This window comes from Propithecus coquereli, unplaced genomic scaffold, assembly GCF_000956105.1.
Source record: "Propithecus coquereli isolate 6110/MARCELLA unplaced genomic scaffold, Pcoq_1.0 Scaffold43, whole genome shotgun sequence".
Classification (NCBI taxonomy): domain Eukaryota; kingdom Metazoa; phylum Chordata; class Mammalia; order Primates; family Indriidae; genus Propithecus; species Propithecus coquereli.
In genome coordinates this window covers 4,122,606-4,148,828 of record NW_012150063.1, presented here as the reverse complement: position 1 = coordinate 4,148,828, position 26,223 = coordinate 4,122,606, and the positions used below count along the sequence as shown (strand labels likewise).

General features: G+C 41.7%; 2 protein-coding genes across 2 annotated transcripts in view; one reads left to right on the top strand and one right to left on the bottom strand.

Moving 5' to 3' along the window:
- Positions 1-4,504, top strand: part of EML4 (echinoderm microtubule associated protein like 4) — a 180,085-nt gene extending 175,581 nt beyond the window's left edge. The window contains exons 23-24 of the mRNA XM_012653843.1: positions 829-959; positions 1,674-4,504. Of these exons, the coding sequence (XP_012509297.1) occupies positions 829-959; positions 1,674-2,147 (605 nt within the window). The 3' untranslated portion in view covers positions 2,148-4,504. The remainder of the gene's footprint in view (positions 1-828; positions 960-1,673) is intronic.
- A 16,099-nt stretch (positions 4,505-20,603) lies between these two features.
- The window catches only part of LOC105817990 (cytochrome c oxidase subunit 7A-related protein, mitochondrial), a 15,759-nt gene continuing 10,139 nt past the window's right edge, over positions 20,604-26,223 (bottom strand). Inside the window, exons 2-3 of the mRNA XM_012653842.1 lie at positions 23,325-23,453; positions 20,604-21,475 (exon numbers count right to left, since the gene is read on the bottom strand). Of these exons, the coding sequence (XP_012509296.1) occupies positions 21,335-21,475; positions 23,325-23,453 (270 nt within the window). The 3' untranslated portion in view covers positions 20,604-21,334. The remainder of the gene's footprint in view (positions 21,476-23,324; positions 23,454-26,223) is intronic.

Here is a 26,223-nt window from a genome sequence, read left to right as displayed (position 1 = left end):
GCATTTTTCAAAAGAAAGAAACTCTTTGGGCCGGGCGCGGTGGCTCACGCCTGTAATCCTAGCTCTCTGGGAGGCCGAGGTGGGCGGATTGTTTGAGCTCAGGAGTTCAAAACCAGCCTGAGCAAGAGCGAGACCCCGTCTCTACTAAAAATAGAAAGAAATTAATTGGACAACTAAAAATATATAGAAAAAATTAGCCGGGCATGGTGGCGCATGCCTGTAGTCCCAGTTACTTGGGAGGCTGAGGCAGGAGGATTGCTTGAGCCCAGGAGTTTGAGGTTGCTGTGAGCGAGGATGACGCCACAGCACTCTAGCCAGGCAACACAGTGAGACTCTGTCTCAAAAAAAAGGAAAGAAAGAAACTCTTTGAGGTCTTCCTGTAGGTGCTGGCCTGAAAGGAAACCTAGAGTCCACTTTGAAGACTTAGTGCTGTGGCTTTGTTTTTGAAAACCTTGTTATCCAAGTAACTGATACCTTCTCCTCCAATTAGAGACACTTTGAAAGGAAGAGCTTATCAAGCTGAAACTAAAATAAATTATTAGCACCACCTGCTGGTTACTGTGGACTACTATTGAGTCTTTAAGTTTTGCATCTTGAGGCTATTTTGGTTTAAGGTTTGATTTTGGATAAAAGTTTATCATTTCAATGAAGAAATGATGTTCTTAGCAGTGTTTAGCTGCTAAGAAATTTGTAAGGGAAATGTTATAGCAGCTAAGAGTTTGAACACAGATAAAAGTTAATCAGATTCCAAAATGAAAGAAACATATGTAACATCACAGTTATATTTTTAGGCTAATTTTTCTACATCCCTGTGTTTCCATATCAAAGGTGTCTGGCCAGAAGGATCCGACGGGACAGATATAAACGCACTGGTGCGATCCCACAATAGAAAGGTGATAGCTGTTGCCGATGACTTTTGTAAAGTCCATCTGTTTCAGTATCCCTGCTCCAAAGCAAAGGTGAACTCATTTTAATGGAAACCAGTGTTATTGGGCCTTTTGTCTGGGGATGATTTTGTGTCAGTGGCAACAAAATATTTGTAGAGTTACTAATTACCCTCCATGCTACTTGGACGCCCAGAGGCAGGGAAGGTAGGGCTGTCTGTCAGCAGCCACACAGGCACTGCTTATCTTTGCCTCCCTCCTCGCTTAAGGCTAAGAGAGCTATAGAAGTGGCAGTCGATGATGTGGTATCCTTTTTGTTTATTGTCCAGTGTCTTTTATTTTAGCGATTTTAAATTTCTCCTAAACATATTAAAATATTTGCTAGACACACAATCAACATTATATAAAACTAATGGAACTATTTCCTAAATCTCCTATTATCCTGCCAACCTAGTAGATTCTGCCCTAGCCATCTCAAAATAGTAGTTAATAAGCTCTGACAAGTATACTACCCAACATCCAGAATAGACAGACCTCTAGTTATTTTTTAAAACATACAGTGTCAAAGTACAGCTATCCAATTATTCTGTCTTGTTTCTCCTGTGTAAAGAGATATTAAAAGGAAATTACTTGCCAGCCTTATTTCTGAGATTTGATGACTTGTAGCTTTGAATTACTGTTTCACAAGCTGAATTACCTCCCTTATCTAGTCACCTCCATTTCTGAAAGCAGGCCGGGCGCATAAGGAACGAGCTTAATTTTCCTTTCTGTCTGATTTGTTTCATGTAGGCTCCCAGTCACAAGTACAGTGCCCACAGCAGCCACGTCACCAATGTCAGTTTTACTCATAATGACAGTCACCTGATTTCAACTGGTGGAAAAGACATGAGCATCATTCAGTGGAAACTTGTGGAAAAGTTACCTTTGCCTCAGAATGAGATTGTAGCGGATACTGCTCTAACCAAAGCCCCCATCTCTTCCATTGAAAGTATCGTCCAATCTAATACTCCCACACCACCTCCTTCCCAGCCCTTAAATGAGACAGCTGAAGAAGAAAGTAGAATAAGCAGTTCTCCCACACTTCTGGAGAACAGCCTGGAACAGACCATGGAGCCAAGTGAAGAGCACAGCGAGGAGCAGAGTGAAGGGGGCAGCGAAGATCTTGGTGAGCCTGTTTATGGAGAGCCATCCAACGGGAAAAGTGAGGAGCAGAATGAAGCTGCTCTTCCTGAGGACCAGCGAGACCCTTCTCCCCTGTCCTAACACCTTGGCTTCAGCGCGACTCTTTTCTCCTTCAGCTGCATGGGATTTTGTGATAAAGCTCAGATAACAGGAGGGGCAGTGATGGAGAATCACTGTTGATCGAGATTTTGGTTTCCACGTGATCTGTTTTCTTCAATGGTCTTCTCTTCAGTCTCGCAAATGCGGACAACCTAAAGGTTCAGTTTGGTATGCTTTGAAAATTAACCAAACCGAATAGTAGGGGAAGGCTGAAACATGTGTCTCAGAAATTACTGTGTGTGTAAGTGGTGTGATGTAAATACTGGAAACAAAAACAGCAGTTGTATTGCTTTTGAAAATAAACCCCTTGTTATCCGAACGTGTTTTCTTCAGGAACAACCAGAAGCATCACAAACACTGTTACTCATCTACTGGCTCAGACTGTACTACTTATTTTTCCTGAGGCAGAAAAAGAAACGGGAAAAAGAAAATGTGCTCTTATTGAGATATCCTCCCACCCCAAATGTCAAATGGAAATTTTCTAATTAAGAAAAATGTCAGTATTGCCCGGTGCAATGGTATTGCCTTCTTGAATAATAATGCTGTTTTCTTACACTACCAGTAGATGTCCAGATGTGCTCTTTTAGTCTACTATCTAGGTGCTGCCTTTTCTAAGTCATAATGAGGAACAGTCCCTTAATTTCTTGTGTACAAATCTAGTTTATCCTACAACTAAGGGAACATTGGTTTGTTAAAGAGCTTTTAATGTATATTAAACCTTTGATACTCAGAAATGATGGATTCCTCTAAGGAGTCCTTTACTGGCCTAAACATTCTCAAATGTTTGGTATTCAAGTGAATGGAAGGAAAAAAACCACATGCCTTTAAAACTAAACTGTAACAATTACCTGGCTAATTTTAGCTTAGCCTTCATCATAATTTGTTCCCTCAATAGAAATATGAATACAGTAAGTTTAAATGATTTAATTGGTGCTTGAAATTCATTGGTTTAGTTGTAATTTTTATACAAATTAACTGTACTGAGGGATAAGATATTCAGCAAATTACAAATTCTTTTTTTACAGAAGTGTAAAAGTCACAGTAATTTTTTGTAAATTACATATGTAACAGACTTGCTATAATTTTTTTCTAGTGGAATTGCTATAAGCCTTCAAAGTCAAATGTGGCTATCCTGCTCTTTGGGACAATGCATGTATTATTATGCATTGGAAAGCTGTCGTTTTAAGTTTTTTTGGCCAACTATGTTTTTCTTAAGTACATGTTTCCTACTTTAAAAATAATTACTGACAAATATGCATTTCCTATATATTTGTTTATACTTTGATTATAAAAAACTTTGTTTTATTTTTTACCTTGCATCGTTTTGATACTTTTATTTTTTTTGGTCAGATCATGTTTAGAAACTTTGGATGAGTTCAGAAGTCTTAAGTATGCAAGCGTTTACGTGATTGTGCCATTCCAAAGTGCATCAGAACTGTCATTCCCTTCTAGTATCTTCTCAGGAGTAATACAAATCAGGTATTTCATCATCATTTGGTAATATGAAAACTCCAGTGAACTCCAAGGACACTTAACAACATTTATATTCACATGCTGTATGGAAGGGTGTGGGTGTGTGTGAAGGGGCGAGTGGAGACGCTTACTCTGTGTTTGCGTGTATCTCTAGATAAGAAGATATGCACCACACTGAAAATACTCAGTGTAGATCTCTGTGTATAGATATATGTCTGTGTATATCTCTTCCTTTTGTTTACAACTGTTCAAAAAAAAAAAACCTCAAAGTAGTTCTCTTCAAAAGAAGAGATACAGATTCCAAGCAACCCAACTTTTTTCAGTATGTTCTGTACATAGTTATCAGAGCACCAGTAAGTATCGGGCCTATATATTCACCTGTTAGCAGTGCTGATTAAATGATCACGTCAGCATGTGCTATTCCCTGCAAGAAAAATACCACGAGATGAACAAGCAATTCTTGGAGGAGAAAGAGCATTTCTTTAAGTACCTGGGGGATACAGCTCTCAGTGATAAGCAGGGAGTTTACTTGAGGACATCAGTCACCTTTGGGGTTGCTATGTACAATGAGATTTATAATCCAGATACTCTTGGGTGGTAGTTTTAAAAGACACTACTAATAACGCAGAAAGCATTCCAGCTATCTAATGCTGGCAACTACTGTTTAAGGGTCAGTTAAATCTGTGATAATTGTTGGAAGTGGGTGGGATTATAAAATTGTAGATGTTTTTAGAAAAACTTGTGAATGAAAATGAATCCAAGTGTTTCATGTGAAGATGTTGAGCCATATCTATCATGCATTCCTGTCTCACGGCAGAAAATTTTGAAGATTAAAAAATAAAATAATCAAAATGTTTCCTCTGTCTCTCTAAATGTGTCTTAACTCTTTCTTCATTTATACTGCTAGTTTTCATGACTACTCAATTATCAGACATGACAATTCAGAAGGAAACATTTATCAGTTGACCACTCCTGTTGCTGTGAATAAAATCATTCTGGTAGTAACCAACTCTGTCTCATAATGTTAGAGGAAATTACTTCTGATCTATGCTTCCGTTTAATAGGGGAATAGCTTAGTTTTAATTTATTTCATGTGTGCTTTCTCTAATGTTTAACATTTAACGATCCTGGTGATCGTGGTTACCCGCCTGACCAGACTGCCTCCCAGTGTTAGCCTTTGCGAAGTACTTGATCTCAGCAGGCCCTGGCATTCTCTGCTGCCTCCCGTCTCTCCCATGCTGCTTAGTAACACAGATCCTCTGTATGCCACAACCACAAAGTGGCTGCTACAAGTTTTCTTTACGAAGAATTGGTTGAGAGTATCCCAAACTTTGCCCGGTTTTACAGTCATGGAAATGATGGGATTGACATCATCGCCTTACTCATCTTTGGTGACTGTATGTTACAGCCACTTACACAGTAACCCATGAGAGGCTATCCTGGACTATGAGTTCCATTTTCACTGATCTGAGACACAACGGCAGGTGAACCCACTAAAGAATGTGATTTTTCTTCTTAATAAAAAATAAGGAAATCCAGAAAAACTCATCTACAGGGGAATAATGACGAATTAGATTTGGACACATCAAACTGTTATGTTAGTATAACTTCTAGAAGGAACTTCATTTCTACCTTTAAGCTGGAATCAAGAGAGTAAGGACAAGAACATGTTTTTTAGACCAAGACAGGCTGAAGAGCAGATACGTAGTACTAGGATCAAGAAGAGCTGCCACCAGAGGAGCACCTATTGCAGGACAAGCATCCCCGAAACTTAGTGACTAGGAGGCACTTTTGGAAAGGCGATAAGGGAATTTTTTTTTTTTTTTTTTTAGTAGAGACAGGGTCGCACTCTTGCTCAGGCTAGTCTCGAACTCCCGTGCTCAAGCGATCCTCCCGCCTCGGCCTCCCAGAGTGCTAAGATTACAGGCGTGAGCCACCGCGCCCAGCCTCAATAAGGGAAATTGAGAAGAGGGTCTGTGTCAGTCTCAATCCTTAGTCCAGAAGTGGGTGAATCTGCTGCACACAGTGATGCTGTACATGTGTCACTGACACCAGGCCCTGATGGAAAAGTCACCTTTGTCCAAGACTGGAGTCTTCAGGGACCACAGAAATAGATCTCTAGGTGTTTTTCCCAAAAAAACACTAGATGCAACCCTTTATGAAGAGGCAGCTCCTGCTTTCCTCACAGGGGCTCAGGTAATATTAACTCATTTTGTGCTAATTAGTTCACTTTTTCCAAAGGAAACCTGAATTTCTACTCTACCTTCATTCATAAATCCCTGTACCTTAAAAAAGCTAGTTTAGGCCAGGCGCTGAATCCTAGCACTTTGGGAGGCCAAGGTGGGAGGATCCCTTGAGGTCAGAGTTCATGACCAGCCTGAACATAGCAACCCTGTCTCTACAAAAAAAATAGAAAAAATCAGCTGGGCGTGGTGGCACATACCTGTAGTCCTAGCTACTTAGGAGGCTGAGGCAGGAGGATCGCTTAAGCTCAGGAGTTTGAGGTTGCAGTAATAATGAAGCACTCTAGCCTAGGCAACAAAACAAGACTGTCTGAGGAAAAGAAAAACACAAAACCTCTAATAAAAAGAAGATAAACTTCCCAGCCAAAGGAACAGAGAGAAGAACAAACAGAAAAAGTTTCATTGTCTCCTCTGGAAATACCAGCCTGTTTCATTTCTGTGTCCCATGGTCTCTTCATGAGTGATGTTCTCAGAGACCATGGTTTACTGAATACTTTTTTAAAGAGTTTACCAATCCGAACAGGGCCATATTCATTAGTAGATGCTAATGTGCTATTATTTTTAAAGGCTAAACAATTCATTTGTTCCCAAATCCTCACCCCTATCACAAAGCATCAATATTTAAAAATTCATGAGCCTTGGTGAATCCTGATTTCAAGCAAAGTATAGAAAAAAAACATGAGACAACTGGGGAAATGTGAACACTTAATAGACATTTGATAACATTAAGCAATTGTTAATTTTTAAAAGTATGGTAATAGTATTGCAGTTATGGGGGTTTTTTAAAAGTAAAAAGTGACCTCAGTTTAAAAAAAATTACCAATCCAGAAATCTGACAGGAGAACTTTTAAGGGTACCACTTCTACGTCTCAAAGGACAAAAATGTGAAGAGACAGGCTAAAAAAAAAAGAAAACAACCCGGGAGCTCAGTGGTTAAATATGGTATAGCCATATAACTAAATGCCATTCAACCGTAATAGCTAACAATATAACTTACCATGTATTAATTCAGTCAATCCTCTCAACAATCCTGAATTCTATTATCATCTCCATTTTACACATGAGGAAACCTGAAGAACGGAGAAGCCAAGTAACTTGCCCAGACTACACCACTAGCACGAGGCTGAGGCATGATTTGAAGCCAGGTACTCCTGCCTCCAGAGTCCATTCAGCTAGCCACTGTGCTCTTCTGCTGTAGAATATGGATACTATAGAATAATGATGATTCTTAGAAAGAATGAGATGGGTTAAACTTCTAATAGAAAAGGTCTAAGACTAGCATAAGGAAAAACTAGAAAAAGTAATTAGGCTTTGGAAATGACTGCTTTGAGCTCTGAACGGAATCACCAAGTCGGAGGGTCCCATCTCATGCACAAATCCTCTCCTCCTATCCCTGCAACCAGAGCACCGGGCAGGGGAGCGGCCAGGCTCTTTCATGGTACTGTGACACTTGCTGCCAGCAACTGCCTGCTCTTCCTGCCTTTCCTGACCATAGGCGTGAGTCCTCAGTCCCTAATGCTCAATTTAAACCTACTGGTTTGGAGACACTGCTCCCTTATTTTCCAGACTTTGGGCAATTTCCATTTCACCAAGTTTAGCGTGGCAGCTTCTCTCTGTCATAGTGATTTTTCCACTATGTCCTCATTCCCCATCCCAGACTTTGCATGGCAAGCCTGGGGATTGGGCCAGCCCATGCTCAGCAATGGGGCTTTGATATTCTGTCTTCTCTCCCTTTCAGCAATGTAATCATGCAGTCCCCAAAATAGATTTTCCTGGGGAGCCGTCCATTGACAGAGATGAATATGAATAATCGCCGATGCTGATGACTAAATATCTCAGTGGGATTCAGCAAAATCGGCTCCAGAGGCCAACTTCAACTCCTGACAGTGTGTATTTTCACAAGATCTCACCAAAAGAACTGAAAACAAAGTGGGCGCCATAGGAAATGGCTCCAGGGAGGACAAATAACTTTTTAGTAAAACACGAAGCCCTCAGATCTGTTCATCCCATTTCATTATGGACTGAAAATAAAGTCACCAGGCCATTGTGCCTCCTGGGAAAGATCACAGGATACTTGGGAGCCCATCCCTGAGCAGATCCACTTGCGCCCCCCACCCTGCCACTGTCGACAGTGATACCCAGTTGGCCAACACTGGGTGGAGGTGACTTGGTAACTTGGTTAGAATCAGCAAAACCAGAAGCTGGCATTCTCTTCCCTTGTCAACCATAAAACTGTTTCAATTAACGTAACTATCGGATATCCAAATAAGGCAGCTCCTCTTCTACAGGCTCTTTACGAGAAAAATGGATTGTGCTGCTGCCTTCAAAGTGGTAGCCAGTTTGAATCCTGGGGAGTTTGTGTGGGACTGAGGAGCCAAAGGAGGCATCCATTCATCAGATGTACACTGAGAACCTGCCTAGTGCAAGGAGCCATGCTGGGTTCAGCAGGGAATCCCAGGATGAGAAAGATACAGCCTCTGCCCTCACAGAGCACACAATCTAGAAAGGTAGTAAAAACAAGCCCTTACGTATTTTAGAACTGGTATATAGCAAAGTCCAGTTCTCTTAAAATTAGAAAATTCTAACTAGATGCTATAATGTATAATTTGAAATGTGAAAAGTAAATTATTTCTACTAAGGAACCTTGGATTGGCCATCTATTGAAACCATCCATCTCCTACTTAAATTCTAAAACTGAAACATCCAAGAGGTTAAATTTTGATATTTAAAAAGTAATGAGGTAAAACCCATATAGTGGAATTCTACTTAGCAATAAAAGGAACAAACTACTATATGCAACCTTGGATGGCTCTCAAGGGTATTATGTACAGTGAAAAAAGCCAATCTCAAAATTTTACAAACTGTGTATTTCAGTTTATATACCATTTCTGAAACGACAACATTATAGAGACAAAGCATAGATTAGAGACTGCCAAGGGACAGAGATGGGAGTGGCTGCAACTCTAACAGGGTAGTACAAGGGGGTTCCTTTGTGGTGATCAACAGTCTATATGCTGATTATGATGGTGGCTGCATGAGCCCATGCACGGGATTAAATTCCATAGCATTACGCACATGCACGCACACGACTGAATGCAGAATAGGTGGAAACTGAGTAAGACCTGTAGTCTGTATTACCATATTGTACCAATGGCACTTTCCTGGTCTTAATATTATACAGTTATGTAAGATGTCACCACTGGGGGGGAGCTGAGGGAAGGGTTCACAGGACTCTCTGTACTTCCTCTGAAACTTCCTGTGAGTCTTACTATTTCAAAATAAATTTAATGATGATGCAGAAACTTTACCTTCCCTTTATCTTTTGAAGGGAACATAAAGAAGAAAATTGGCCTTACTACAACAAAGCCTTTTCATTATATAATGATATTTCTGCCCTTGTGCATCTGAAGTGCTCCACTGAGAGGTCAGAGGAAACGCTACTGTCTGTGGAACTGGGCAGTGTCCGTGGCTTTTCTAGCCCCTGCTCGCTATCACACGTGTGTGGGGGAGAATTGTTGGCTCTGGTATGGAGGGAGCCCAGGCAAGAGGGGGGTGAGGGGGGCCGAGGCGTAGTTGTAAAGCTCAGCATCTGAGACAGTGGAACGAGAGACAACAGAGAGCACTAAGGATTCATCTTTTGGTCCACCCCTCCAATGGCAGTTGGTTAATATATAACAATACAACTTCCCACTCTCCTGCCACAGATGATGGGAGCCTTTCGGTGATTTTACCCCAATTGCTAAAGCATTCGGTACCTCTTCTCGCTCCTACTGGTTTCGATTCTGATTTGCTTTCCTGTCATTGGAACTCAATTCCCTCCTTCTTGGAAACCCTCTCCTGAAGCCATCCAGGCCCTGCCTTCTCCTCCGGTGTTTGGGCTGAATCACTTTCCCTTACTCAGAAGTAATAAAATAGAAAGGAAAAGAATTTCACTCTCTTTTTAGCGGGCCCTCCTAAGATTGCTGCAGAGCTGAGATGAGGCTTTCTCCTTAGAGTGACAGGCCCCAGCTTTAATGGAAAATCCACTGCTGCCCATGAATATCTCATCACTGGAATCATTAGCAGGAATGTTTGCCAGGCTTTGACATTTCCATTTAGAAGATGAATTAATTCTGAGCTGAGCCAAGAATCCCCTTGTTAGGACTTAAGCCCCCACAAGACCCTGGAGCTTTGGGGGAATTCAATTCCGTCCCCACCTGATGGGTCAGCCCTGTCCTAGGGACAAGTGAGGAATCTGACAGCAAAAATCTAACTACTGGCTACAATGAAAAAGGCCCCGATGAACAGTTTTAACTAACAGAATAATTACTTGATTCTGTGAAAGCATTTTCCATGTGGGTGGAGGTAAGTTCAGGTACTATCTGTGCCGCCGCAGGCACATCTCCCAGGTCTCAGGGAGGAGAAAGAGGCGATGAAGGGCCTTGCCCCCCAACACCACCCAATCCAAAGGCAGGAGATCCAAAGCCCTTGGCGTGGGCTTTCTGCCCACCTGCTCCATGAGGAAGCAGCTTTCGTGGAGCATGAGAGAGGGAGAGATTAGCCGTCCTTGCATCAGAGTCAGGGAAGGCCATCCCGTCCGCATCGCTGGCGAGGCCGTCTATCACAGTAAACCGTGTTTGCACTGGAAGCTGTGAGCAACCCGACAGATTGTTAGGAAAGCCTGCAGATGGCTTTATTAATAAAGCTGCCATTCACAGGCACCAAAGCTGAAGTGGTTTCTATGGGAAACTCTCACATTAAAACAGAAGGAAGGTTTTTTTTAAATCAAATTATAGTAGTTAATTACATTTTTTATTAAAAATTATCAAATTTAAACACGGGGATTTGTCTGGGAGGGCACTCAGGAAACCAGAGAGGTACCATTTGCACTGCTGGGAGTTATGGACAAAGCTCGGGAGATTTCTGAGGTATGCCCTTGTTCTGAGGACCCTACCAGACTCTTCCCTCCTCCACGCTCTGCGTCAGCATCAGGGTCTGTTCTGTAGCACTTGCCCAACAGCTTGAGGGACGCGTGCTAGGGGTGATGATGAGAGAACCGGCAGGGCAGACTCCGAGGCCACAGCCCATGTCCTGGCTTGACCTCTGGGCATGTGAGTGACACTAGTCATCATCTTTCTTGAAAGCCCTGTCCTCTCCTATCGCTACTCCTTCCAGGTTTCTTTCTTCCCTTCTTCCTTCCTTTCTTCCCTCCCTCCTGCCCACCTTTCTTATTTCTAACAACTTTTTGAAGGCATCACTTACAATAAAGTGCACAAATCTTGGTGTATTTGTGTATATACACACTTATGTATACAGCCATGTGACCACCACCCAGAGGAAGGTACAGAACTTTTCCAGCACTCAAAGTCTGCCTTGTCCCTCACACGGGTAACTTCTATTCTGACCTCTATCGCCATAGTAATTTTGCCTGGTTTTGACGTTTACATGAATGGAATCATATAGCATGTTCTCTTCTGTGTCTACCTTCTCCTCTTATACCTGGACGAGCATCACAGGCTCCCTTCCTCTCCGTCCACACCTGAAGCGTTGGTATTTCCCCCATTCTACTTCCTCACTCTTCTATAGCTTCTGAACAATGTCACAGACACCCACGGCCATTGCCACCTGTATACTAGCAAATCCCTTCCCTCCAGCCCCGGCTGCCTACTAGGATTCTTTGCCTGGAGGACTCACAGGCAATCCGCTTTTACCAACAAAATACGCCCTGCCTTGTTTACCCCAGGCTCAGCACCTCCATTCACCCAGAAGCCAAGCCGGGTCCTCCCGAGGGCCTCCAGCTGCCTTCCTCCCCCTCACCTCCCACGTGCCCTTGTCAGACCGGGTTCACTCTGGCCTTTCCGCGTCCCTGGGGTTCATTCCTCTTCATGCCCATCGCCACTGCTCCCCAGGCCCTCACTTGGTCTCACAACAAGTCTTACTACTCCATGGCCTTGAGTCTTTCCCCCTCCATTCTGTCCCCCACACTGGCACCATGTGTTCAAAAGAACCACAAAAACCAGTGGATTCGGTGGTTATCCCCAACACACTTACTGCTTACCGGCCAGAGTCCAAGCTGCCTTTGGCCCAGCCCCAGGAAGGTTCTTCATGAGCTGGCCTGAGCCTCCCCCACTCTAGTCATGGATCCTGCCTTTCCTCTCTTCTCCCCCACCCCAGAAACACACCCAAGATGCTCTCACACATCAGGATGTGCTCTTCCCTCAGACCAAATGGCCTTCCCCACTGCAGGCTTCTGGAAACCACTACTCATGTAACATACGATGTAAACAGTGCCCCTCTGGGAACTTCCCTGCCACCACTCCTCTTGTCTTCCCAGGTCCTGGCTCTGCCTCTGGACAGTTCTGCCACATTCTGATTATGTTCATCATTCAGTGAGTGCTGAAGGCCAGGAGCAGTGTCACCTTTCTCTGTGCCTCTGCTGCCCAGCACATTACAGAATGAATGATTTGTGCTTTAAGGGTTAGTGATGGTGACGGTGGGACAAGTAGTCAGTATCCCTGACTTCTGTTAGACCTAAAGCCAAAGAAAACAAATCTCACCTCTGGCATCCTGGGTTTGGGATGAAATGTGCCACCTTAAGGAATCCTGCATTGGCTTAGAGATTCTGTCTTGGTTGTGATACGTCACATCCATCATCGAGAAAAGAGAAAAAATATGCTGGATGACAAGGCATAGGCAAGTCCTGCAGCAGAGACACAGAGCTTTATCCCGCAGTCCTCCCCCACCCCTTCTGCTATGGCCACTAGACGGGAGAAGGGGGGTGCTGGTTCTCGGGACACTGAGGCTGCAGACAGGACCAGGTGACGACTTGGGAGCCACTCCTTGGCAGGAGCAAAGCCACTCACACCCAAGGCATAAAGGCTCAGAGTGAGCTAGGTCATGGCATGCAAAGAGCAGCGTGCTCCTCCCTCCTCGACCTGTACAAGGCCCACCTGGGAAGACCATGACTCCCTTAGCACCCAGCGCCTCCCAGAGCCCTGCCCAAGCTTGCCTGGGCTAAGCCACCTCAACCATTCCTTCACTTTATCTCTGTCACAGCCAGGGGATACCTTTTCACAAGTTACACGTTTCAATCCAACAGTCAGCAGCGCTTTCTCAACCAGTTGCTCCTGCCACGCTTGCGGCCTACTTCCCACGGCTCGATTCTTTCCAATGAAACGATAAACAGGTCCTGACTAAGGGAGTGATGGGCAGGACAACACACTTAAAGTTATAAAACCAATTTTCCAAATCAACATTTGCTTGATTTCCAAATCAAGAGGACATAGTTCCAGAGGAGAAAAGAGAACTGCTACTAAGGAACAAAGGTTCCTGTGTGACTCAACATTAATTAGAATGACAACTAATTGAAAGCAATTTAATGTTGGTTCACGAAAGGTTAATGGAATTCATGTTTTGGAGATGCTGAATGAAACACAGATTTAGCCAGAAACATAATTCTAACCTTTATTCGCTTTAATTATTCGGTCAGAATAATTTCCTGGGAGCAGGTTTAGTCTCTGGATGGCTCTAATCAAACACTACTGAACTTTGAAGTGGACATCATCAGCTCATTCAGCTTCAACTCAACTTCAAATCAATCTGCTCAGTGTAACATGGAGGCTTGGTGGCCTACACAGTGGGGAGGAGGGGAGGGGAAGATGGGCTTAGAGCCTGCCAGGTTTTAACAGATTCTGGAACATCCTACATCTTTCCCCATCCTCTCTAGTCAGGAGGATCTTCCATAACCTGTGCCAGGGCTTTCCTAAGAAGGGCCCAGGCTGAGCTGAGCAATCAAGTTGCCTCCATCCTTGGGTTTTCCCACAGTCCCAGCGTGTAGTCCCTGTGGTGAGGAACTTAAGCATGAGCTTGGTACAGTCAGATCCCTGAAGTGAGCCAGGGATGAGCAGATGGCGCCCCAGCTCCTCCATTCTACTCCTGCCTGCATGCCCTTTCCCCACTTCTCTCCCTCTCGCTAGGAGAGCACCGAGCCTTCTGCCTGGCGAGATACCCTTAGGAACCACCCCAACTTCTGCACCTACTCGTCCTGGCACTTCACCCAGGCACCAGGTACGGGCCTACGCAGCTTCAACCTCTCCTTTTCTGCCGTGGAAAACCCAGATTCCTAATTTTGTCTTACTTTACTTTTTAGTGGTCCCAAGGCCCTACTGCAATGAACTTCAGCTTCCTCCTAAAACTTTTCCTGACTCGGGGGCAACCCCATTTCTCCCAGCCTGAGGCACCTTCAGCTGACTTCCATGGGAATGTGATATTTGGAGTTAGCAAAGATTCCAAACTGGCTAGTACATGTTGGGTTGTATGAAGGACCTGTGCTTTGGCTCCGAGGTGCTGCCATGTGACCATGACAGATCTCAGTGTCACGGACAATGCCAAGGTGAGGGAAGGCATGATGTCCCCAAGGACTGTGTCAGAACTTAAAGAAAAAAATATTAATATTATCTAAAGAACGCTATTCCCAGTCATTCTGCTTGGCCTCTGTTTTCCATTAGCATTTTGCAGCAGCTCTCTTGGAAATGAGCTCCAGCCAACTCTGGACTCTGAGCAAGCCCATCCCAACACATCCTACAGCAAACTGCACCCTGGGCACCTTGAAGCCACATGGAGGTCAGGATTCCTGATTCAAGCTTATGCAAGTGACAGCGGCTGACAACAGAGGGGACTGCAAGTGATCTGTCCCACTCTCCTCCCACCTCAAGAGGCGCTGAGCCACCCCAATTGCTCTTGTTCGCCTAATGAGTCAGCTGATGCTGCCTTCCACACTGTAGGGGCCGACCTGCCACCAAATAGGCACGACATCTGTTTCCCAGAACAGAACCCACAGTCAGGCTTCCCTCCACCCTCAGCCACCCAGGGGCAGCCAGCTCAAAAGCAGCCAAAACCCATCATCCAGACAGGTGAGGGATAACCACAAAATTCCTCAATAACAAGAGCGTTTCTTAGCCATTTGGTCTATCAACCCTAAGAGATTGAAAGACACTCTGTAAAGGACCCTAAAAGTGATTTTTTTTAAACAGTTTCCTTAAATATAATCACCAGGCTTGTTCAAAGGCAAGGGCATCTGATTCATCTTTGAGGCCCTCACACCTCAGTGTGTTTTCTTTTGCACACTAATTAAATGTCCAGAAGTAAAGGATTCATGGAACTCCTTGCTGACTGTGGGTCAGGGAGGCCCTTGAGAAACAAGGGTGACAGCCAGTGAACTGACAAGAGGGGCACTATGGACAGAGCCCCACTTCTCAACCAACATGAGCAGTCTGTGGCACTAGACTAGTGACCAGCCTGGGATGTATGTAGTCAAAATGTCGAATAAGTGTATTAAATCACTGGGACCAAGCAGTATCAGAATTTCTCAGTGATCAACCTTCATTGTCCCAGGTGTAACCTCTAGCTATCGAGGATCAATGGGCCAGAGAGATTTGCAAAGCTTCCAACCATAAGAAAAATCCAAAAGATGACTCAGGAATCACAAACCTCAATACCAGACAAGCCAGGAGAGCCTACCCAGGGCCACACACATGAAAGGGAGAAAAAAGTATGTAATTAAAAGAAAGCTGGCCACTGTTATAAAAGCCATGCCAACCTTTACCATGCCACTGACAGCTTCACACCAAAGTCACACTGCATGAGGGCCGAGAAGGAGAGGGAAAGCTAGTCAGACCCTGAAAAGGAATTTGGCAGAGAAAACAAACGGAGGGGTAAGTGGGCACTTCTTCAGAAGAAGTATAAAGTAGCCATTTTTGACCTTTTTTCTCTTGTGTACCCTAAAAATTCTTTTGTAACCCTTTCCATGTTTAACCTTAACATTAAAATTTTTCATTTTAAGTTTAGTTACAGGCAGAGTACAGTTTCCGTTGTATTATAAATATTGCTTAAATTATTAAATCACTTTTATAAATGTATCCAGTGGAATATAAATACCACTGCAGTTAGACACCCACCTCTTCCCATTGAAAATGCAAATGTCTATTGAACAGTTAGAAATTTCTTCTTGAACTTGTATTTCCATTTCATTCGCATACCTAAAATTTTACCCTAATGTAATACAACTTTAGGGTTGAAAGTCTTTTATTGATTATACATAATTGTCTATAACACTTTGAAATTTCAGTATGGTTAAATTTTCTGTGACCATAAAGGTTTCAAAGTGTTAGAAGTATTTTTATTCTGGATTGCAGTATTACAATTACTATTAGTACATATTTGACCACAGTAACAGAACATAAATATTGAAAACTATTAAATATGAGAAAATTTGTGTTAGAAATGCATCTCAATTAGAGGATGGAGGAAGCTAGTTCAGGTTTCCACGGATGAATCTTGCTTACTGGTAAAATAAGACATTTTCAGTACCAATTCAATTCAATACCCATTTTTTATTTTTACAGATGTAAACACCAGGAAACTTTGTTTTCATAAATAAGTAGAAAAGAATGAAGTTTTGTAATAGGAACATCACTGAATTCTTTGAATTCCTGAGTTATAACGAAAAGTCATGTAGTGATCTATTATCACAATGATTTCTTAATGATCAGCTGAAACTCAGTTGATTCCTCTTTCAATTTTGTTAAAAGCAAGGACTCAGAAAACTTCTAACTTGCTAAAGGATTTGTCACCCAGTCATTAGAGTCACATACTTCCTCACTATTACCAATACTTGCAATTATCCCTATGGTGCCCCAGAGATGGTTTTTACACTCCATGGCAGCACACTGCAGTCTGACCAGAATGGCTGAGGGTGTGCCTGCCTTTCGTAGAGTGCAAGAACATCATAAAGCACCCCCTTAAGCCAGGTGCTTTCTTCAGCAGCTCAATTTTAGGAAGTGTAATGGAAGCTGAGGATTTAAAACTCAATTCCCTTAAACTATCCTTGTCTAGGTACCCCATGCAGTCTTCATACTCCCAGGGTTATATGAACCCAAACTGCTGACCTGGAGGAGGCAAAGAGTGAGTGCCCCTCTGTTAACAGCATTTCATTCAGACAGCACTGACACGAGCCAAACCCATGAGAGGGAGGATAGTCACCCTCTGAGTAAACAAACCAACCAGGCAAAGGTTCAAAGTAATGTGCTTAGGAATAATCCTAACTCTGAGAATAAAGTGAAAGGCTCTCAACTGTCAGTTAAGATCCAATAACAGGACAGCCTGGGCTCCTTCACTGCATCTGCCCCCACAGCCTGGCACCAAACAGTTGACTGGCCAGCGGGGAACACCTGACCCAAAATGGGCCAATAACATTTTCTCTCCTGGAATTTAGGGCTGGCTGCCAGTAGGTGGACAACCATCTCCTACCCACGTGCAATGAGAAACACAGAAAGCTGGTCTACAGAAACAGAGAATTAAACGGCTGCACAGCCAAGAGAGTGACACAAAAGACAACCACCTTGGTCCTAAAGGTAACCCTATGAGGCCCCAGCTTCACTCAGGTTCTAGAAAATTCCTTCTGTATCAGCTGGTTTTACTGATTTCTGGGACTTGCAGTGAGAAGAGATCTGTCTGGCTCAGACAGGAGACTGCTCTTGAAGAAATCAGCCCATTGGACCAATGACATTTATATAAAGCCTTATCAAAAGTACCCTGGAAATAAGTGGACAAAGTACATGAATAGACAGTTCATAAAAAAAGGATATATAACTTATTTTTAAAAATACATAAAAATAAATTTTTTAAAAAAGATATTCAACATAACTACTTACAATAGAAAGGCAATTTAAACCACAAATAATTTTTATTACTTACCAGATTGGCAAAGATCAAATTGTAACAATCCGTTCTGTTGGTAAAGGTGAGGAGGAACAAGCCCTCTCAACACTGCTAAATAGGAACGTAAATCAGTACGGTATCTCTCAGCGAGGAACAGCTATGGAAATTGGAACGCACATCCTCTTGGCCTTATTAGGTCCCACTTCTAGAGATGATCCTACAAATATATTCAACAACATGTAAAATGACATGTAAAGAAGTTTATGCATTAAAGCAGTATTTATAAAAGCAAAAAATTTAAAACTAGCCATCAAAAAGAGACTAAAATGTGATGCATCACAAAACGGAAAACAATGCAAAACAACGAGGCAGAGAACAATCTCTAAGCTACAAGTGAGTTTTGGAAGATACCATTTAGGCAAAAATAAAACAGATGAGGAAAACGTACCTATCTAGATTCATAGACTGTACCTGAAAGTAAACAGAGGAAACTGGAGTGAGGAAAATACAAGGTCAGCATGGAAAATATCTTGTCTGTCAGAAAGTAGGGAGATGCTCAAAGACTGATAGGGGCATGTCAGTAGAACACAGAAGCCAAATTTGGGCTTCATTTGAGCATCGAAATGAGTAACGACAGAGATGGTTACTACACATTGAATAAGGAAATTACAGTGAAATTTTTTCAAGGGGGACGCCCATCTTCACAGAACAATGTCAACAACGTGGAAGGAATGACAATTGAAAAAATCGCTTTTTCACCCTTAGTAATAAATAATTCAGTCAAGAGTCACCAATGAACACTGAGTGCAGGACTATTGAGGACAGGTTATTAACAGTCTCAAATATCACCCCTCGGAGTACTTACAAATTACAAAGGGCACAGGGTATCTTCACAAAGAAGAAATCTGGCAAGTAACATCTTAACTAAATTATCTAATTTCAAATCACCAATAATGGGACAAACTGGTACCAAGTGCTACCCTGATGAATCTTTCATTGATGATGAGGACACCACATCATCCAGGAAGGATTCCTGACAAAAATGTTTAGCCTGAAACCAATAATGAGACAATCAGACAAATCCAAGTCGAGGGATGTCCTACAAAACAACTTGCCTGGACTCTTCAAATAGGTCAGTATCAAGAAGGGCACTGGAGACTGTTCTGGATAAAAGGAGGCTAAAGAGACATGACAATTAAATGCAATATATGATCCTTAACTGGATCTTGGACCCAAAACAAAAACAAAAACCAACTATAACTGCTGGTGGGAAAGTAAATGGTACAGCTGAGTTGGAGACAGGTCTGGCCATTCCCCCAAAAGTTAAACACAGTTACCATATGACCCAGGAATTCCACTCCTAGGTGTATACCCAAGAGAAATGTGCACATAAAAATTGTTCACTATTATTCATAGCAGCATTATTCGTAATGGCCCCAAAATGGAAATAACTCAAATGTCCATCAATAGATGAGTGAACAAAATGTTGTATATCGAAATATGATTCAGCCATCTAAAGGATGAACCTCAAAAATAATACACCAAGAAAAGCCAGTCATATACATCACATATTGTGTGATTAAATTTATATGAAATGTCCAGAAAAGGCAAATCCAGAGATGAAAACTAGATGAGCACTTACCTACGGCGGGAGGTGGGATGGCTGGGAGTGGGGAAGGGAAGCGATTACTTACAGCTTTCTTTTTAGGGTGATAAAAATGTTCTAAAAATGATTGTAAGGGTTACACAACTGAATATTGTAAAAACCAATGAATTGTAAACTTTAGATGAACTGTATGGTATGTGAATTACATCCCAATAAAGCTGTTATTTTAAAAAACTCAACTATAGGAGGCTGAGTGGGAGGATCACTTGAGCCCAGGAGTTGAGGGCTGCAGTAAGTTATGATCCCACCACCATACTCCAGCCTGGGTGACCCAACGAGACCCTGTCTCCAAAAAAAACACAACTCTAAAGGACACATCATTGAGACACCTGGGGAAATTTAAAAATAGACTATATATAAGACGGTAGTAGTGTTATCAATGTTAACTTTATTGAGTTTGACAACTGTATTATGGTTATGAAGGAACATAACTTAGGAGATACCTGCTAAAGTATTTATGGCTGATTTATCATAATCCCATAACTTAATCTTAAAAAAAAGATTCAGCAAAAACCACATATATGCATTGTGGGTGCCCATGTGTGTAAGAACAAAAAAAAGCAAAGGTGGCAATATATTGATAACTGGTGATCTAAGTACAGGTGTATATCATACTATTCTTAACAATTTTTCTGTAGTTTGAAATTTTTCAAAATAAAAACTTGGGAGAAATAGAAAAGAATAAAATTTAGATTACAAGATTCAGACCATCACTTTATGAATAATAAAATTCCACCTTTTTTCAGCATTAATATAAGTAGAGCCTATCAATCGTGACAGCATAGGAAATTAGTGTCTAAATTGTGCCTTACAGGCACAATTCACTAAGGTGCAAGCAGGTTTTTAATAAAGAACAATATGGGCAGGGCACAATGGCTCACACCTGTGATCCCAGCACTTCGGCAGGCTGAGGTGGGACGATTGGTTGAGGCCAGGAGTTTGAGACCAGCCTCAGCAACATAGTGAGACTCTGTTTCCATAAAAAAAAATTTTTTAATTAGCCAGGTGTGGTGGCATGTGCCTGTAGGCTCAGCTACTCAGGAGGCTGAGGCAGAATGATTGCTTGAGCCCAGGAGTTCAGGGCTGCAGTGAGCTATGATTGTTCCGCCGCACACCAGCCTGGGAAACAGAGCGAAGCCATCTCAAAATAAAAAAAAATACACATATATACACATATGTATATATGGTAATCATCAACATGCTGCTAGGCTCCTATTACTTGACTTTGAGGAACCATCTTATAAAGATTATCTGGTGCCTAATTAGAAAGAAAGAAATTAGACTCAGGTTTAAGATGCTTCTGGTGTTCTGAAATTATTCTGAAAGTTCATTTAATTTAAAAGAACTTCAAACTTGAAATTTTTCATTCATGTATTTATTCCACAGTCAAAATAAATCATAATTTAAAGCCATAACATTTTTAAAAGATAAAGGAGAATTTGTGGCACAGCCGCCTTAACAAAACAGCAGTCTAAAGCGCAACACTAAACAGGTGCTCTCTGTTCCCATGGTGGAATAAATACAAAACAATTACACATAAAATTTCACTGAAGATGTGAGATTAGGCAAATAACCCTTTGAAATGAACTGCCCGACAAATAATTTCTATTAACGTTTTACTGCAAAATGGAAAAATCCCCAAGGTGACTACTAACTCGAACCCCCCATTTCGTGCACCTGGCCTTGCTTGGTGTCTGTCTGCCTTCCTCAGTCACATCCAAATCCAGAAAGGCTTCTGCACCCATATTCAAAAATGCAATCATAAGTCTCCAAGGTCCTCAGCACAGACTGATGTTAATGAGCCCATATGGAACCTTCATCCAGAACCTCCAGGGAAATCAGGAGCACAAATACAAGAGCGCAGTGTCATTTCTTAAAACAATAGTTTTAACTGTCAAATGATCTCTGACAAGCCATATACATTTCATAAACAAACCAAAATATTGTCTTCATATCTTTGTTTTTCTTGCAAAAACGTTAAGTAGGCCAGGCCATCCGAGTAAAAAAAAAAAATAAATTTAACAGAAATAATGAAAATGGAAATTCAAAGGGTTTATGCCAAATAGCAAACCAGTCCTCTGCAGCCTCACTCATTTGTTTTTGGGTTGTGAAGCCATGTAGAGAGCAATCAGGCAGTAGATGGTCCCTCCCACAGTCAGCGCCATGGTGGTCCGGTAAAGCATTTGGTCAGGCAGGCCGCGTTTCAGGTGGACAGGCACACCGTCAGATTTCTTGAAAGCAAGAATTAACAAGGGCAAAGTTGATAAGAAGATTTTACAATTTCAGGCTAATAAAGAACAAATTTGTCTACTCTGTAACTAATTCATCAAAGCATCACAATGGAAAAAGCCCTAATGCATCAGAATGCTGACTGAAACACTAGTATATTTTCTTATAGCTGAAGCTTGTAAATCCAAAGTCATCTCCAAAATGCAGCCTCAGGGAGCATGCATAACACAAATTCCAACTTTCTAAGGCATTTATCACATACACTGCTTAACTAGGAAAGGGGCACTGGTGAATTTTTAAAAGGCAAAGGTAATCAGCAGCTAAACAGAAGTACAAGCACAAGAAATGTTCTCCATTTATTTTTACATTTAGTTTGGCTTCTGATCATGAGTGCACGAAGTCGGAGCACATCAGTTTGACTAACAGGTTCAAGTCCATTTTGTATTCAACTGCCTTCTTTCCCTCAAACTGTTAAACCCCCATTTAGTAATCAGACTCCATAAAATGTTTAATTCATTATTTTTCAGTCTCCAAAATCCCTCTCTACTCCATCTTCAAGACTCCAAATGCCCTCTCAAATGTTACTTATCAGATAAAAAGGTACTAACCTGATCAAAACAAAAGTGTTCTATCCCCAAGACAGACCTGAATCTGGACATATTTTTGAGGCAGGGCAAGCTACCTGGGGCAATAGCAGCAGCAGGCACTTCCACTCCCGTGGCACCTGAGATTTGGGCAGGTCACTAACTTTTCAATAATTTGAGGTAGGCCGGGCGCGGTGGCTCACGCCTGTAATCCTAGCTCTCTGGGAGGCCGAGGCGGGCGGATTGTTTGAGCTCAGGAGTTCGAAACCAGCCTGAGCAAGAGCAAGACCCCGTCTCTACTAAAAATAGAAAGAAATTAATTGGACAACTAAAAATACATAGAAAAAAATTAGCCGGGCATGGTGGCATATGCCTGTCGTCCCAGCTCCTCGGGAGGCCGAGGCAGAAGGATTGCTTGAGCCCAGGAATTTGAGGTTGCTGTGAGCTAGGATGATGCCACAGCACTCTAGCCCGGGCAACACAGTGAGACTCTGTCTCAAAGAAAAAATAATAATAATAATAATAATTTAGAGGTAGATTAACTTTAATAATATTTTAAATTCCAATTCTGGCTTCTCTCTTTTGATCAGCAAACCAAAGAGGGCCTCCTCTACTTCCAGCAACAGCTCAGTAAATTTTAATATCAAACAAGCACAAAACAATTAGAATAGTCAGTGTCATTAAACATGCTATTGCTTTTTCCCATACAACAGTTTCATGGAAAAAGCTATACATGCAATCTGCATACCCTTAAATACTGATGAGGAAATTAAGACCCTTCCCTCTTTTATCAGTATCTACCTACATAAAGTTCTATTAGTTTACAGCTCAAACTAAAATCAAGGGAATTCTATGTAAAGAAAAAGAAAAGAGGTTAATAAACTAGATTAAGACTCAGTTTCAGCCGGGCATGCTGACTCACACCTGTAATCCTAGCACTCTGGGAGGCTGAGGTGCGAGGATCACTTGAGCTCAGTGGCTCGAGACCAGCCTGAGCAAGAGCAAGACCCCCATCTCTACTAAAATTAGAAAAAGTTGGCCGGGTGCAGTGGTGAGCTCCTGTAGTCCCAGCAACTAGGAAAGCTGAGGCAGGAGGATCGCCTGAGCCTAGAGTCTGAGGTTGCAGTGAGCTATGAAGATGTTACTGCACTCCAGCCAGGCTGACAGAGCAAGACTCTGCCTCAAAATAAAAAGACTCAGTTTCATAAGGGATTTTTTAAGCCTATTTATTTCACAGGCTTCTCTGTCCTAGAGTATCTTCCCTCACCTGGAAAAACTTCTGCAGCTCTGGAACTTTGTTTTTCCCAGCATAATCATACGCTGAATCGGAGGTCAGTTTAGTTGGTGTGGCAAATATGATAGGTGGTGCTTCTGTGGAAACCACAGGCTTTAATCCCTGTAGGAAAAAAGGAAAATGGCAAATTGGAAGTATGTCTGAACAAAACTTTCAGGGTGCAGGCTGTCTGAAATAGTGGAGGCAGCCATTCAACCACACATAAGAGAAGGAAAGTCTCCCCAACTCTGCATTACAAGGCCTTTAGTTGATCTTCAAACTTTTGACAAAACACCCCAATCCATTTTACCAGAGCAAACCCTGTCAAGAACTCTCTGCCATTGAGCCTGGGGGTGTGGGGATAGAAACAACAAAAACAAAGGCCCAATCTGAGCTTCCAGAAATGCCTATTGTGTCTATCTTCTTATCAAACCAACAGAACATTTATAATCTGTTATGAACTTCTGATTAAATTTCATAAGGGACTTGCCTATCCCTTTTCTCTTCTGGATGAGTTAATGTACTAATATGGAATGCCTAACCTCAAGGGGAACTTCAGAAACTTTTCCAGACACATAGTAAAGAAATATCTCATTCTGGAAGCCTGTCATGGTTTAAAAAAAACATACACAAAAACAAAAAAAACACTTGTCTTCCAGGACCAGAAAACAAAAAAATTATAAAGTAACTGAACTTTCCAGCATAAATAAACCCATAAGTTAAAAACATATATAGTAAAAATAAGAGGGAGAGGGGATGGAAGGAAGTACTGACACAAACTACAACATGGATAAGCCCTTAAAACATAATGCGAGTGAAAGCAGCCAGTCACAAAAGACCACATGTATGAATCCATTCATAGGAAGTCCATAACAGGGAACTCTAGAGACAGAAGGTAGATTCGTGGTTGCTTAGGGATGGGGTGGGGAATAGGAGATAAGAGCTGAAGGCTATAGGTTTCCTTTGGAAGTGATGAAAATGCTCTAAAATTCACAGTGGTGAGGGTTGTACATATCTGTGAATACACTAGAAACTACTGAATTGTACACTTTAATTGGGCAAATTGTATGGTATGCAAATTATATCTCAATAAAGCTGTTTAAAAAAAGAAGAACCTAAGAGGAACCCTGGTTTTTCATCTGAAGGAGTAAACCTACAGTGACAAATATATAGATGGCTCTCCAAAATAAACTGCAGATTAAAATAAGGAGCTAAGAGTTACAAACCAACAAAATCATCCGTTTATATTAAATTCTAACTAGGAAAAATAAAGTTTTGAAGTTGGAAAGCAGAGTTCAACCCCAGTCTCTTCACTTTACAGACAAAAAAGGAAACCACTTGCCAAAATTAATATAGTTATCGGTCTCCTAATTCTTGTCTCTCAAAGAAACCTAAATTATAATTGACAAGGCCTACTCTAAAGATCAGATATTGAAAACCTCAATGTCACTCCCACCAGGCAGGCATTAGGATCAAAGGGGCAACAAAAAAGTATGAAAGTAAACTTGAGTTCTGTTTCTTCTGACACAGTCCAGTAAATGGGAATGAACCACAGTCTGTTCTCTGTAATGTATTCACTCATTCAACATATATTACAGATCACTCTGTACTAGAAATACACAACGGGTAAGACCGCCACCATCTCTGCCATTACAGATACTAATGTTATAGAGTAACAGCAGCTAATGCCTGTTTAGCCCTTGTTATGTGCTCGGCATCATGCTCAGCATTTGCCATGCACTACCTCATTTAATCCTGACAGCAACTCTAGGCAGATACTACTGTTCCCATTTTACAGGAGAAAACTAGATCAGAGAAGGTACCTTGCCTAAGATCATATAGGGAAAAGACAGAGCCAATTTTTAAAATTCAAGCCTCTCTAAAGTCCAGAGCCCTTTTAAGTATTCCATTACTCACACCCCACCTTCCCATCAACTATTGCTTAAAAACAACAAACCATTTAAAGAAAGTTTGGTAAGGTGTTGGCCTGTATTTAGTAATATAACACTCAAAACAGAGACAGGGAGTCAGAGAGGCGCAGGGAGAGGCCCTACTACTGAGACAATAAGGACCTCTACTTGAACTGGAGAATGTTAGCTACTCCTTTACATCATTCTGGGAGCTCACTGTATTTTCTCTCACAATGATCATTTCCCCTTGAATGCAAAAATTTTAAAAACCCTTTCTACCAAGCATCTCCAAAACTGGTTTGAAAGTAAATCCATGTTCTGACAGGACTAACGGGAGTATTTTTTAGAAGGAATTCAACCTAACTGCTTTGTGTCTGTTGACCCATCCAGTGATTCAAAACTATAGCAAAGTTTTTGAACAGTATCATCTGAAAACAGGAGTATCAGCCATCTTAACAGTTTTAAATAATTCCACGTTTCCATTTACAATATTGTGACAGTTTAGAATACAGAATTTAAAGTTACCTATCTCGTTACCTAATTCCATCAATTATTATGAGTTCTATATTCTCCAATCTTTTTATATGCTTATTTTAATAATTTCATAGTTACAGTGTAAAATCCTACATTCTGCTTTTGTTTATAATAATTTTTTTTTCAGATTCCTACAGTCTCCTTAACTGTTAAATTTACTCTTCACAACTCTGTAAATGAGGTATTATCAGCCCATATTACAGATAATTAAAACAAAGCTCAGAGATTCCAGAAGGAAGATGACAGTCAAATTCACATTTGTAGTACCCCATACTACCAATACATACTATCAGTAATTCAGCTGTCTTGGCCCCACAGGTAAAGGGAATGAGTATGGTGGTGATGTACTTCACCTACCCATCATTAACACGTTGATTGCCACACTAGAAGAAAGAAATTTTTTTCCTTGGGGCCACAGTGTTTTATTATGAAAATAGAATAAAAACTTC